The 15,194-nt window shown below is 59.0% G+C and overlaps 1 protein-coding gene across 4 annotated transcripts; it reads right to left on the bottom strand.

Annotated features, from left to right (window-relative positions):
* On the bottom strand, positions 1-14,881 carry DNAJB5 (DnaJ heat shock protein family (Hsp40) member B5; the record flags this gene model as incomplete). 4 transcript variants are annotated; one of them, XM_082782971.1, is made up of 4 exons in its annotated part: positions 1-2,071; positions 6,879-7,477; positions 10,404-10,648; positions 14,726-14,881. In XM_082782971.1, the coding sequence occupies 4 exons, from the start codon at positions 14,761-14,763 to the stop codon at positions 1,838-1,840; spliced, it is 1,116 nt and encodes a 371-aa protein (XP_082639097.1). In that variant the 3' UTR covers positions 1-1,837. The 4 variants fall into 4 exon arrangements, with proteins under 4 accessions (XP_082639097.1, XP_082639100.1, XP_082639099.1 ...); XM_082782974.1 differs by lacking the exon at positions 14,726-14,881 and adding an exon at positions 13,817-13,884; XM_082782973.1 differs by lacking the exon at positions 14,726-14,881 and adding an exon at positions 13,033-13,164.
* Between the last annotated feature and the right edge of the window lie 313 nt (positions 14,882-15,194).

The raw sequence follows: 15,194 nt of genomic DNA, 5'->3' as shown, positions 1-15,194 counted from the left end.
TTAATATTTTTTAAAATACTTTATTTTTCTCTCAATACTGACATTACAAAAAAAAAAATACAAAAAAAAAAAAAAAAAAAAAGAACCACTATAAAACATTCAGGTCTCATTGAAACTGAGAAAAACAAAGCAGCTTGCATCTGCGTGCTGACCTGTCTTCTCACTCCATCAGTGTCCACCAGGTTTCCGTACATCGAACTCCACAGGGAACGGTGGAGGGAAAAGGCGTCGTGCCCTAACCTGAATTCAAACTGGTCACAAAATGAAGCAGTGCTTTAATTTAATTTAAGAGGTCTCCTCTCCCCGTGCCCTGGCCATGGCACAGGCCGTCCTCCCGCCGTATATGATGCACTGTACAGCTATACACCCCATACCAGCTCAGAGGATGCTGTGCCATGAGCTGAACCCCCCAGGATCCCTATTTCAAGTCATTGATTTCTCTTTATAAAAAGGATGCCTGGGGGGGGAGGAGGGTGTTTTGGCTTTCTCGGTGCTGGTCGGGCTGGAGATGTGGAGCTGAGGCGGTGGAGGAGCCACACAGAGCCAGGTCGGCTGTGCCGCCTGTTCTGCAGGACCCCTCCTGGGAAAAACTGGCAAGAGGCAGAGTTGACCAAGAAAGGTAAGAAATATAAAAATTCTCCTGATGGAAATCCAAAGTTTTTAAAAAAATACAGCATTTAAAAACAAAACCACCAAGCAGATTGCCTCATGCTCCTTCCAGCTCCACCATAACACCCAGAATTACCTCCTGAATTAAACGTCCCTGTAGAAAAATATATACACGTGCCTTTCTCTTCCTAATAAAATCCCTAAGGTTGAACTCAAACGCTTGTCAAAACCACAGCTCTGCTGACGCTTGGCTCTGCTTTTGCACCCAGACTTGTGCTACACACATACTACGTTCTCACAGGCATGATGTTGGTATGGCTGAGCCGTGCCCCAAAAGTCGGGGTGAACCACTCCAGGAAACCCAAAACGGGCAGAGCAAACCCTTATGGAGTTTACCTAACAAGCTAAATATATGTATAAAAAAAAAGCAGCAATGCAAACTCAACACATCTGAACAAGAAAGCTCCCACCCTGGGCTCCCCTGTCCCCCCGGCCGGCAGCAGGTGCGTGGGACAGCGGGGGCAGGAGGCTGGAAGGGACCATCCCCAAGTGCTTTGAGCTCCGTCGATTGGCACAGGTGATGCTCGGTGGTGGTCTTGGCACAGGAGAGTGGACCGCAGTAGCACGAGGTACCGTGGTCCCCGGTTAGAAACGGTCCGGCTACAGTGGCCACCGCGCGCAGGAGCGGTCCCTTGGCCGTACGCGCTCAGGAGTTTCCTTGGCACCTCGGTATGGCCGGGACCCCGAACAGCAGCAAGTATCAAAGAGGGGAGGAGAAAACTAACACGGGGGGGTGGATGTGAGATCCTGTGAAGTCCTATTTACACTGCGCTTAACCCCTATGAGCCCATCCTCTAGTCAGAGGGTTGGCTGGAAAAGCAGGTGACACAAAAACCACAAAGTGATGCACCTCCCTGGGCAAACAGCCCGTGCCGCTCGCTTGTGCAAGGCAGCAAAGCTGGACCTCTAGAAAAAGAAAACAAAACAAAAGAAAAGGCTGGCAGCGAGGAGAGCTGCGAGGGCAGGAGCCTGCGCTCACCATTCCCCCGCTACTGGAGTAGAAAACAGGCTGAGAGGGGAAGGGGTGGGAGGGATGGATGGGGACTTCTGGGGAAGGAAAGTGGGTTTTTTGCATTTGAAAGTGCTCTGGCACCTCTGCTCCGTGTGGGCCGGATGCTGTGGCACGTGCGTTTGGAGTATTGCTGCTTGGAGAAGAGTCCCCGGGGCTCTAGGAGCACGGGAGGTGCTGCTTGAGGATCTGTCTCGTCTGGGGAGCTATTCTGTCTGGGAAGCGGATTTTGAACTCCACGATCAAGTCTCCTCGCTGGTTGGGGGCCTTGGGGAAGGGCAGCCCTTCCCCACGCAGTCTCTTCACTGTGCCTGGCTTGATGATGTCGTTGCAGGGCAGCGGGATCACCCTCCCGTCGATGGTGGGAATGTTCACGGTGCAGCCGCACAGGGCCTGCGGGGAGAAGGGGGGAGACGCCGTCAGCCGGGCTGCCAGCCCCATGGCACCCAGGGGCGCACCCAAAGAGACCCCAGCCCCGCTCCCTGTCCCCAGCACCGTGGGACAGAAGCCCCACGGGCGGCAGGATCCCCGCTCCCCATCCCCTGCTCCTCCCAGCGAGCGCCCCGCGGCTCGCAGCAACAGGGCAGCCCAAATTTAGCCCTTTCGCTACCCAATCTGGGAGCCCAGCAGGGTGAGGGGAGGGGGGGGGGGACAGCCGAAAGCCCAGCTGAGCTCATCGGATGCCTCTGCGGTTCATCAGCTGTCACCCTTCGGAGCCCGGGGGTTATCTATAGCACAGCCTGTGCCCCCCGCCCCGGCCAAAGCCTCCCGAAGGTTACGCCGGCACGGGGCACGGCACCGCGCTTTCCTGGAAGCTGGGGGCCCCGCGGGGCTGCTCCCCGCCGCCAGCCCCTGCTCAGGCAAAGGGTTGGGTTACTGCACTGCGCCACTGCCCTGCAGCTATTTTTATACCTTGGTGGCCCAGGAAGGAAGAAGCAAGAACGAGACGGTTCCCCGAAACTGCAGGCTTGGGGAGAGTGGCTCCGGCGTGCCCTGCATCCCTGCTGCAGGGACCTCCATGCAGCCACGTCCCCCCCTTGCAAAGCAGCCACGTCCCCTCACTGCAAAGCCAGGAGCTGATTTTCCAGGCTGCCCTCTCCATCCCCATCCCCATCTCCATCCCCATCTCCATCCTGGGGCCGGGCGCTGCCTCCTGCAGAAGCCGGCAGCAGCCGCAAGCCGCCCTGCGTTAGCGAGCCACGTGACGCGGGAATGCAGCAAGAAAATCCTGGTGTCCTTAAATAACTCAGACAGCTCTGCCGTACACGTGGGCAGCAGCGTCTCCGGGCTTTCAGCAAGGAGAGAGGCTGCCGCTGACGGAGGACTGCGGAGCGATACTTCTGGAAGGGGAGGATTTGATGGGGTTGGTCCTGTCCTGCATGCAAAGCACTCGTCCCCTCGGGATGGGGTACGGGGGTCCCGGTGCCCTCCTGTCCCCAAAAGACACCCTGCAAGGGGAGTAGGGGAGGATGTTGTGCAGCCTCCTCCCCAGGAAAAGCAACAGGGCCAAAGAAAAAGGGAGCAGCAGCAGTCACAGCCCTTCTTCCCCGCTGACCCCTGGCTTGAGGCTGAAGGCTGCTGCTTCTGCTGCAGTGCCAGGGCTTTGCACCAAAGCCAGCGCAGAGCCACCCCTGCTGGGCTTGGCTCTAGGGCTCAGGTGAGCTGAGAAGAGGAAAGATGGAGCCTGCTGCCTCCTTGCACAGCCCATCTGTGCTGGGTCTCCTCCCAGATGAGATTTTTTGGGCTTCAGGAGGAGGCTTATCGCTGGCTTTGTGCGAGCAGGGGGTGCATGGTTGCAGCTCTGTCAGGTTGGAGGGAAGGGAAGGCTGAAGGGAAGGGATCAGCCCAGGGATGCTGGAGCCCTCCTGCTGGCTGGTGCCCACCAGCATGCGACACGGTGGGCTGCATGGGTCCACATTTGCCAGGCAAACATCTCCGGCCATGCAATGGGAAGCAGAAAGGGAAGAGGCACAGTGGCTAGACCTCAGGTTTCCAGCCAACAGGACCAGCCAACCGCCCTTTTGCCTGCAGCAGAAAAGCCAAGAGAAAACTGATGCGCTGCCTTAGCTCTGGAGGAGGTTTTGCTGCGACCCAGTGGACCTGGGGAGCGCAGGGGGTGACCACTCACACGCTGTCCCCTGCTCCGTCCTCACCACAACGTGGCCAGAGGGAAGCCAGGCGACTACTTCAGCTTCCAGAACGAGCTTCTGAGACCAAAGTAGGGCAGCAGAAGCGTGGCTGGGACGCTTGCACCCAGCCCAAGGGACAGGACTGGGCACACCAAGCAGAGAGCTCCCACCAGACTCGTGGCGTGGGCGCTGCTGCTCAGCGCCGTGCTTGCCCTGCAGAAGCAGAGGGACGCGAGCAGAGGCAGGCGGTGAGCGCACAGACAGGATCTCAGTGTCTCCTTCCCGGAGCCAAGACGCAGGAATTAGAGGCGATCTCTCCTTCGCCGTATGTTCCTGTTTTCGATCCTTCTCGCCCAGCTTGGTTGGCATTTGAGAAGCTGGGAGCTGAAGCAACACCAGTGCCCGCGAGCGAGCGCCTGTAGCAGGGCGACGTGTGATGAGCACAGCCCCGGAGCTGCCCTGCATCCTGCAGAGAGGCTCGGTTTATCCCCGGGTAGGAAACCAGCGTGGGTTTGATGGCTGAGCCGCAAGCACCGAGCTTTATCTGGGTCAGCGGCGGGTCCCGCTCTGCGGGCAGCAGCGGGGGGGCCGTCGGATGCTGCCGCCTGGGTGCTTCGAGGAAGGTGACGCCAGGTGAAGGATGCCGCGAGGCGCCGCTTCCATCTCGGTGAAACCCGCGGGTGCTGCCTAAGCTCTGCCTTCCAGGAGCGCAGCTGCCATAGCAGTGTCACTCCGCCCTCCCTCGGCCTCCCACTGTGGTGCTCGCCTGTAATTTTAGGCACGGACACGTCTCTGCAGCCCACGAGTCTCTCGGGGAAGCCCTCTCGCACCTCCTGTGGCGGCAGCAGCTGTCCCAGATGAGGGATGCGGGATGAGGACGCGAGCACCAGAGGTGCTGGGACGTTGGGATGGGAAGTGGCAGCCCGGCCACCACGGTGGCATCGCCCATCACCACCAGAGACGATATGGTTAAAGGTTTGTGGGTGCTGGGTGCTACTGGTTCCTATGGAAGAGCAGGTTCAGGTTCAAGAAGGGGCCATAAGGAAGCAGATGCTGAGTTTCCAAGCCCTCCTGTCACCCCATCCTACTCCAGTGCCCCAAATGCAGGGCTACGGCTGGGAGCCCTGCTCCCCTTGGCTGTAAGATGCTGGCCAGGGGTCTCCAGCATGACCAGGAGTGGGATCACAGCTCCAAAGGCCTGCTGGCACCGCGCTGTGCAGCAAAGGAGACCAAGGCTCAAGCTAAAACAGGCAGACTCACAAGGATGAACAGTGCAAGGAAAGCACTCGAGGCTACGGCTGTAGGCTTAGGTGATGAAGAGGTTGTGCTGTGATTCACTCCGCCACGCACCGAGATGGTGGCATATGGTGTCGGGGAGCTCCTGGCATCTGCTCCTGCTTCAGAGCACTTCAGCTACTTCTTCTCATGTCAGATAAAAGCAGCAAAGCGCTGCTCGCCCTGCCCTGGCAAGCGGGAGGCTGGGGCTGGCAGCCAGGCCAGCAGCTCTCCGAGCATCCCCAGCACGTTCGGTCTGCGGTGAGGGAGCGCAGAGAACAGGCAGCCCGGCTCAAAGAGCAGAGGAATTTGCCTGGGCCAGCAGTTTCCACCGGTCTCTCTTCGTGACTGCCGTGACGTGAAGCAAATGCCCTGTTTACAGGCAGCTGGATGGAGATCACAGGGGCAGGAGGCAGCCAGCACCTCCCCTGGCACAGCACCACTGCACGGGGCCGGGCGCGCTGCTCTGCTTGCTGCTCACGGGGCAGCTCCGCACGTGGCGAGCATCAACCTGGACCAACGTGGGCCAGACATCAGGACAGGCATCCCGGGGGGTAATTTTAACAGATACGGGAATGCACAGAAGGAAACATCTGAGATATGGCATGCAGGACTCCATAAATAATGCAGTCTCTCCCAAGTATTTCTGGAGGGGCCAGCAGGGCCAGCCACCGCAGGAATAAACCTCCATACTCGAATCCCCTCTGCAACACAAAAGGAAATTCAACTCCCAAGCCCACAGGTTAATTTGAGATGACTTTGTTTCGGGAGCGCCCAGCTCTGCCTGCCCCACAGGGTTGCCCTTGCCCCCACTGTAGCTGGTCACAGCCCCAGCAGGGATGCGGAGCTGTTGCAAAGCTCTTCTGACTTGCTGGCACACTCAGGAGCTCACGTTTCCCTACCTCAGGTCTGGCCCATTGAGCTTATTTCTATTAAATGTATTTGAGAACATAAATCTGTCTTCAAAAAAGAAAAAAAAAAAAAATCAGCTCATTAAGAAGACAGACAGCGTCTACAGTCTGAAAGGAACAGCAAATGGCAGCTGCCAAAAACGTCAATGTTAAATGCAGCTGCCAGCTGGGATTTATTAAAAGGTAGTTAGGCAGCAGCAGCAGCAGCAAACGGCACATCTTGTTCTAGGGTAAGCTCCCCTTCCTCTCCCACCTTCACACGGTTTGCTGCTCTGGTGTCTCACCGTGACCTCCAGGACTGACAGCCTGTATGCTCTGGGTTTTGCTCACAGCCTTTTTTTGAGATTTCGCCCTTTGTCCAGGGAAGCCAGAAGCAAAGAAAGCAGCTGTTCGGGGCTAAAGCAGCGCTCAGCAAGGTCAAGGTGTTGCTTTTCCCTGTGTGAACCTGCTCTCATGTGGGGTGGTGCCTGGCACCATCCAGGACAGAAACACGAGCAAGCAGGGACCAGACTGGTGTCAGCAAACTTGGGGTTTCCCTTGATGCTACAGAGCACCTGGGCTTTCCTCCACATGTGAATACCCTACGCTAAAATAGAAGGGCAAGACATATGGGGAAGGGAGAAAATGGGTAAATACCACCTGTATTTGCTCAGGCAGCCTGGCACGCTCAGTCAGGACTGCAGTACCCGCGTCCTACCTGCAGCATGGAGGCTGAGCGGCTCTCCAAAACTTGAGCACGAGCTGGTCTCCTCTCTGCAGAGGACTTTGCTCGTGTCTCTCACACCCTACCTGGTCCTTCCTCTTCGGCACGGGACGAGGACCGGGTCCTGTCCTGGCCACAACCCCGTGCCACCTCTCACCCAGGGCATTTCCAGTGACACCCACCTCTTTAAGACTGATGTTTGCGGTGTAGACCACGTTCGTCCCGTCCCTCTTGAAGTGCGAGTGAGGCTTGTCCTTGAGGATGAAGACGATGTCAGCAGGGATGTTGTCCGGCGTGGCGTCCCCTTCTTTGGGGAACGTGATTTTGGTTCCCTCCTTCCAGCCCCGTTTGATGACAATGTTCAGGATCTTATCCTCAGTCCGCATGGTCCGGCCATCGGCGTTGAGCCTTCTGCGGGTGATCTTCATCCTCTTGGTGGAGCCGTGGTAGATCTCTTCCAGGGACACCTTCAGCTCGTGGATGACGGGTGGGTCTTGGACCTTCCTCCGCGTGTGCAGGGACTCCTGGTGCCGCCGGTGAACCCCGTTAATGCCGTTGAAGCCAAACCGGCCGAAGGCACTGAAAGGATCGTCGTCGTCATCGATATCCATGTCTTCCTGGTCAAAGCCATTGAACACCCGGGAGCGGCTGCTAGCGAAGAAGATATCGAAGGGGTTGGAGCCTCCGAAGAAAGACGCGAAGGTGGCGTGGGGGTCTCCGTGGAAGGTGTAGTGGAAAGTGTTCCCTGAGCCACCTGAAGAGCCACCTCCAGTCTTGAGACCTGGAAGAGAAGGGGGAAGATGAGATGTTAACACCCCTTGCCAGAAGAAAGCTGCTGGCTCTCCAAGCTGTGTGTGCAGCCACAGTCAACACATTGGCTCCACGGCACCCAGTTGTGCTGCACAAAACGCGTTTTGGGTGAGTTACCTGTTACCCAAGGAGAACTGCGCTGACAGCCGCAGCCCGGGAGCATTGTGCCCAGCACGTTAGAAAATGCTTTCGACTCAGTGAGCAACTGTGCAGCCGTCAGGAATTTTGCTGGCAGAGCACGGGGAGGTCAGCAGACCTCCCAGCCACCCCCCAGCACACGGGGAAGCAGCTCGCTGCGCGTTTGGCCAAAGGGGTTGACCCGAGGGCCAGCCTCCACCACTGGGGTGGGAATCCTCCTGCTGTGGCTCTAGCAGCCCAATTCACAAACCGACAGAAAAGTTTGAGGCTTGCACCTTCCAGCAGCCATTCCCAGGCAGAACTGCCCTGGAGATACAGGGGGGTCAAACTGAGTAGACAAATCCGTGGGTCTGTTCTGATGCTCTCAGCCTCCTCGTGTAGTTGGTGGCTCTCGTCCCTTGGCCCCTGCCCTGATACACGAACATCTGTGTCCTTGCACAGCCCATACCACGCATGGGGACCGAGCTGTAGGGCAGCAGAAGCAAACCCCATGAGCCCACCCCAGTGCATGGGACCCCAAAGATCCTCAAAACACTGACTCTCCACCCCCGGGCCATGTATTCCAAAAAAAAACCAAGCGCTTTCTGGATAATAAAAGGTTTTCCATTGCGGGAGTGCTGGACTGGTGTGGAAGTCACTGCTTGGGGTGGGCTCATGGGGTTTGCCCCTCTACCATGAAGCCTTTCCACGTCTTTCATCTCATTTCTCAGTGCCCCGACTTTCTGCACGGGCTCTCTGGGCACTGCTGCTGTGTCCGCCTGCTCACACAGCTGGAATTACAGAGAAACCCAGGCAGGGGAATGCGGCTTCCCCTGGCGCCAGGGATGGGGCACGCTCTGGACAGGAGGATGGGTCACAAAAGGAAGAGGCCAGGTGCATGATTATGGGCCAGCAGGGTAAAATCGACCTACTGGGGAGCTCCAGGATAACTCGAGAGTGGCTGCAAGTCACAAAGAAATCCAGGCCCTGCCCTTGCTGGGGGGCCAAAAGCCCCAAGACTCCCAAAATCATGGAGTGGGAGGGGAGAGCACCGAGGCTGAGGCAACCAGCACAGCTCACCAAAAGCATCAAAGCATTGTGCTTGAGCCCAACGGAGCAAGTGCTGCCATTTCTCCAGACAACCCCATGTCCCTCAAGAAGGATTGACCCTGCTGTTTTTCCTCTTTGGGGTAATTCAACCCAAACTCTGCCCCTGTCTGTGGCCCCAGGACCAGGCCCACTTCAAGCCCAGCCTCCCCGTCCCGCTGCAAGGAAGGGGGCTGCTCCTCTGCAGTTATTTTTCCCTTCCTGCTTTAACTCGCTCTTATTTTAGCCGCCGTCATCCCTGGAGAGCCCCCGAACCCAGCAGGCTGCAGCCAGGAGGTTTCACCTTTACGCAGTTGCCTTAATCCCATGACGCCAGCCAGAGGCCAGTGCAGAGGCAGGGTCCGGTTTCGGCAGTGCCTCCAAGGAAATGCTGGTTTTCTCGCTTGAGATAGCCGCTTCTAATTTTAAACGGCAGCAAATCACCACGGCTCGGGGCGTCCCTCGTGGCCGTGACAGAAATAACGGGTTAAGCAACTCCTACAGGCAGAGCGTGTGCTGCCAGGCACTGATTTCCCAAAGCTTTGCCCGGCTCAGTAGTTTTGCTCAGATAAACCATGAGGGAGTTCCCCCAGGTCTGTCTGAGCTTTCACACCCAGCAGCCTGGCTGCTGACAGCACTTGGCACCCCTGGCCACGTCTTCCAGGAGCTCCTTCATGTTTTTCCTGTAAGTTTCTGATATTCCTTGTTCCCCAGCATCTTTCAGGAGCGAGTGTAATTTCACCAGGCAGGGGCAAGACTCTGTACCCTGAGACCTGTTCACCTCTGAATAGCAGAGAGCCCTCCCCGTGCCTTCCAGGAGCAGGATGGAGCTGATAAAGGGATCTCCAACCACTGTGTACTCCTGCCGGTGTCCCCAAAGAGGATGGACCCGCTTGCTGGGCACACAGGAGGGGCTGCATCTTCCTCCGAGCAGCCTGTCCGTGGCAGACCTGCTGCTCTTTTAAGCACCCAAGTCCCTGGCTGATTAATGCAGATGCTATTCAGTGCTCTCCTCACCCTCAGCAAATGGGGTTGCAGTCTTCCATATTCGACTAATAAGGCTGTGTGTGGCGGAGCTGCTCTCCTCCTCCATGCCAACCGGCGGACAACAGCAGCCACTTAGTTTCAAAACAAAAACCTATTACTTAAATTGGGAAAAGCTTTGATTCATGTAGGTCAGCCTGTACCGGGGAGAAAAGCGGGACTAGCGCTTCCAACCCAGCACGCTGCCGGGGATCCTGCGGGGGGACATCCAGGAAAAAGGGACATTACTGGGCTGGGAAATTTAGGCCGAGTGCAGGGCTGCTAAAGCATGACCGCAGCGCGCGGGCACGGCCCAGGAGGCGAGCTCCTTTTCAGTCCCATCAGCTCAGCGCTCGCCCTTTGGAGGCAGCTCTGCGGAGCTCTCAAGTGCCATCTCCCCAGCTGGGAAGAGAAGCAAAAGCGGCTCTGCTGCAGCACAGAAATGGGTCGGGACATTTTTTCTGGCAGCGAGGCGGAGCAGGGTCGGTGGAGTGTTTGCTCTCCCCGCTTCTGCTCCCAGTAACCTTGATTCAGAGGCAGGCGTGAGCCCTGGGGGTGCAAAAACACCCCCGAGCCCCACATGAACCTCCTTGGACCCACACAGACAGCCACCAGGATGCCTCCACGCCCCGGCCAGCCCTGCCTTGGAGCAGGAGCACAGGTCCCCTTACCTTCCTCCCCGTACTGGTCGTACACGGCTCGCTTCTTGGGGTCGCTCAGGACATCGTAAGCCTCTGCGATCTCCTTGAACTTCTCCTCGGCGTTGGGGTCTTTATTCTTATCGGGGTGGTACTTCAGGGCCATTTTCCGGTAGGCTTTCTTGATCTCGTCCTCGTTGGCTCCGGACTGGATGCCCAAAATCTTGTAGTAGTCCTTCCCCATGACGGCGACGCTGCCTGGTGCCGAGTACTTATTCCTGAAAGCAGAGAGACAGCTGGCTGCAAGGCGAGCGCGGCGCTCGGGCGGACGGAGACGGGAGCGGCACACACTTATCGCCGAGCCGCCTCTCCCCGCATCGCACCGGCCAGCAGCACCACAGCCGCCTCAAGTCCACTTTTTTCCCCCCCGAGGGGCCCGAAACGAGCGCGGGGACACGGAGCAGTGGCACGGGGACGCGCTAGTGCGGCAGGACCCGCATGTCCCTGGGCGCTGCCTTTGCCTCGCCGAGCTCCGGGGTGCGGAGAGTCATCCTGGACGGGGAGCACCGAGGCGTTGCGCTGGGTTATTATAGGGGCAAGGCCGACCTCGGAGGCGTGACGGTCTAAATTCGGCCGCCCCCGTCCCCCCTCCTCTCCCCAGCCTCCTGCTGGCAGCCTCCCGGGGCTTCGCCAGCCCAGGGCAAGGAGAGGAGCGGCCGGAGGGGCTGGGGGGGCGGCGGCGCAGACGGGGAGCCAGCAGGGACTGCGCCGCCGCGCTCACCTCAAAGGAACTTCAAACATTTTGTTCCTGAAAGCAATTGGCATTCAGCTGGAGATAAGTGCTTCCAGCATGTCAGAGCTGTAATTTGTATTTAGCAGAGAGAGAATGAAGCCGTTAGACAGAAACATCTTGTGATGGTGGGAGGTTTTTCTTTCTTTCTCTCTCTTTTTTTTTAAAAAAAAAAAAAACACTTTCTAGCCTGACTTGCACTCCCTTTGAGTCTTCAGCTAAATGTTGCAGTAAGCCAGAAATATTAAGAGGTGGTAAAATGTCATCGCAGCCTGACACGACGCAGTGAGGTCAGCACAGGCAAGCGGCTCCCTGCATTCACTTTCTCCATCATGTGGGAGGCTTAGGACAGAGCCATGCCTATACTAAGGCATTGAAAACCCAGTGGCCGAAACCCAAAGGGAAAGGGTGGGCAATTAATTCACTCCACAGGCATGCTGCTGGAGCAGCAAACCCAAAGAGGAGTCATGGAAATTCGGAGAGCAGCTCGAGGAGGCACGAGACCAACTGCTCGGGGCAAAAGACGAGCGAGGCTTACGCTCCTCGAAGCACGTTTCCCATTGCTCCTCACCCTTGGGTTTTCTCACTCTCAGCTCCTGTCCCTGCCAAGCCCCACCTGGCCGAGCACAGCTTGGTGCTTGCTCCTTGCCGTGCTCTTCTCCAGACCTTGCCCCCAGCTGACCCTCCGACCTTCAGCGCAATCTTTGTGCTCACGTCCTACTCCCCTCTCCAGCTCTGTCCCTGTTTTTTTTTTTTTTTTTTAATTATTTTTTTTTTCTCCTGGGCTTGGCCCAGACCCATCCTTGCCCCATAAAACCCTGAATTGCCCTGGACAGACCAACCTGGGCAGCTCCAGCCCTTTGAGCCCCTCCAGCAGATGGGTTTCTGCATCACACCCTGCCCTTCCCATACCAGGTGCTCCCCCTCTCCGTGCCCTGTCCATAACCAGATGCTCCCGGTGGAGGTCTTGGAGGGACCCCTTGCCCCCAGCCACTGGCTTTGCCCTTTATTCCCCATCCCCTGAGCCATTCACTGGGAGATCTGGAGGAAGGGGCCAGACACCAGGCGCTGCCCAAACCATCTCCCCCCACGGGCGTCAGGGGCAGAAGCGAGAGGCAGCGCCGCGACGCTATTGTTAGAGGCACAGGAAGGCCTCTGGGGGCGTGAAGAGCATCCTACAGCATCTCCAGCTCCCGGCTTCTAAATGCCAGCACGTTTCCCTACCAGCACAGCCTCCAGCAGGAGCCCTCCAGCTTTCTGTGCAAAGAGCAGCCGTCTCCGCAGAGCCCACACAGCCATTACGAGATGCTCTACCCCGTGCCCACCACCGTCTGCGTCTGCTCCGATGGCTCCCAGCCCGTGACAGGGGGAGGGGGAGGATGCAGCAGGTCCCCCAGCCGGCATTTCGGAGGTGGCCTGAAGTGTCTCTTTTTTTTTTTTTTTTTTCTCACCATGCTGTAAAAATAAGCCACGAACCACAGCCTCCCACGGGAAGGCGAGGCGAGGGAACCCGCGGCGCGGCCAAGGTCAGCGGTGCTGTGAGTGCTGACAGGTGGCAACCTGCTGGGCACCGCGGCACGGGCAGCACAGGACCTGGCCTCCCGATGGACAACAGACCCTTTTCTGCACGATCCCAGGGCAAAAAAAAACCCTCCTCCAGCAAGGTCAAACAAGGCAGCGCTGAATTCAACCCCTTGTCGCACCCCGACCACGCAGACCAAAGCACGGAGGTCGCAAAGCACGGATCTCACCCCAAAATTGTTCCCACCAACCCCCCCCCCCAAAAAAAAACCAAACCCTGCTGCAATTGCTATAAAAGTCCCCAAATCGTCAACCCCCCACACACACCCCACACCCACCCAAGGTCTTTACCCTCGAGAGGTCTTTGTGGGAGGGGGGTGCGGGGGATGCCTGCGGGGGATGCTCGCACCGCGTCGTGTCCCGTCCCGTCCCGTCGCCGCCCCGGGACCCGAAATCCGACGGTCCCACGTCTCCTGGTGCCGCCGTCCCCACGCCCCACGTTCGGGTGACCCCTGGGGTGAAGCCACGCTCCGGAGGCGCCGCTCACATGTGCGGTGGTAAAACACGACTCTGTCCCTGTGCAGCCTCCCTCCCACCTCCCCGTGATCAGCTGCGCCTCGCCACGGCTCCTCTCTCTCTTCTCCCCCTCCAGCCGCTCAATCATCCGGCTCTGCCTTCCCATTTAACCCTCTCGGGAGCGGGGGAGAGGAGCTGCTGAGCAGGGGGGGGCTTCGAGGTGGGTAAGGCACCTGCATTTCTTCCCCCGAATGCCTTAGGGAGAAAGGGGCTGCACTGGGAAAACAAAACGCAGGCACCGGCACCTCGCGGCTGCGCTGCCGAGCGCCCGGTTCTCCCCTTAAGAAATAATAATTAAATAATTTTAAATTTAAAAAAAAAAAAAAAAAAGAAACCTTTGTTCCAGCCCTGCACATGACATCAGACCATGCAACCTCTGGATCGGCGAGCTGGCTGAATAGCAATCCCTTGACATAATCCCTCTGCTCCGCTCTGCTCCGCTCCGCGGTGGGGGAGCGAGCCCCCGGCACGGCACGGCACGGCGAGGAGCTGGGAACCGCGGGGCGCTCATGGTCCCCCCGGCCACCAGCACACGGGACACGGGGAGAGGGCCACTTACCGAAACTTTACAAAGACATTCAGAGTCCAGGCGGTCACCTTGCAAGGCTCTGCCTTGATTTTAAACATCGCGCCGGCTCCCCAGCCCGGCGGGGATGGGGAAAGCGGCTCCGACCTCAGACCCCCCGGATGAGGGGACTTGGGGACAGGGGTGCCAGCCAGCCGCCTTCTGGGGGCTTTGCTGCAGCAGGAGCCCCTCCACGAGGTCGCTTGGCAGGCAGCGATTTCCCTCTCGGGGGTTTTCTCACCGCTTTCCTGAGCTGAGAGGTGCCGGGTGGGCGCGCGGAGCGGCGCGGCGCGCTCCCGAATTAAAGGATTTCTGTCTGTCTGCCGCCAGCTCGGGCACCCTCCCCGCTCCCCAGCACGGGGTGCCCACCCTCAGCCCCCCAAATACCTGAACACCCCCGGCGCAGCTTCCCCCCCCAAGCCCCACAGAAGCGGCGGTGACGAGCAGCCCGGTGTCCCCGGCAATGAATCGCTCGCTCCCGGCGCCGGTCACGGCGGGGCCACGCGGGGAAGGAGAAAAGTAGGGCAGCGCCGATGCACCACGAGGCGGAAAAAAGTAACGGGGACCGCTTCGCACCAGCCCCACGGGGGTCTCCCCGTGCGTGTCCCCCCCATCCCTTTTCCCCGGGTGCCGACACCGCTCCCCGTGCCGGGGCAGGAGGCATCCAGCAGCCCCGGTGCTCCCGGTGGCACAAAAGCTCCTGGAATAAAGTCACCTTCATGCCTCTTGCCGTGGGGGGCACGCCGAGGGACCTCACCCCCCCGAAAGCGTCCCCGAGCCCGAGGGAGAAACTTGGTGGCCGCGCACCGAAGGACCTCGGGGTGTCGGAGGGACACGGGGTGGGACGGTGCTGTAGGGTCAGCGAGCCTGGAGGGGTTGCGGTGCCCGGGGGGGTGCCGTTACCTCTCGGCGCGGCTCCAGAAGAGCAGGATGGCCGGCATGGCGGTGCCGGTGCCGGGGAGCGGGCGAAGCCCCGAGCGGTGCTGGAGGGGAGCGCGGCGCGTCGGGGCAAGGCAGTGCCACCCGTGCCGGCTGGCAGGCGCAGGGAAGCAGCCCGCGATGTCATGAGTACACGCAATGAATCATCCCCATCCCCGGGCCCCCACGCGCGCACCGCCCGCCTCCCCCTTCCCCACCGCCTGCCCTCCCCCTTCCCCACAGCACCCAACCCCTCCCCACTCGGGTGCCGGCACCTGCGTGGGGTTGGGGTTCGCCCCCGAGCCCCCCCTCCTGCTGCTGAGCCCCCGCAGGGACCCCACAGGCAAGTGGGGAGGGGGTTAGGATCCCGGACGCCCCCGCCCCAAAGGGCCCCATTGGGGTGTGGGGGGATGGGGTAAGCCCCCGTGTTGCCTTCTCATATAGGGTTCCTCAT

The sequence above is a fragment of the Aythya marila genome (assembly GCF_965140915.1).
Source record: "Aythya marila genome assembly, chromosome: Z".
NCBI lineage: Eukaryota > Metazoa > Chordata > Aves > Anseriformes > Anatidae > Aythya > Aythya marila.
Note: the sequence above shows the minus strand (reverse complement) of the source record. Positions and strands in the feature narration are given on the sequence as shown.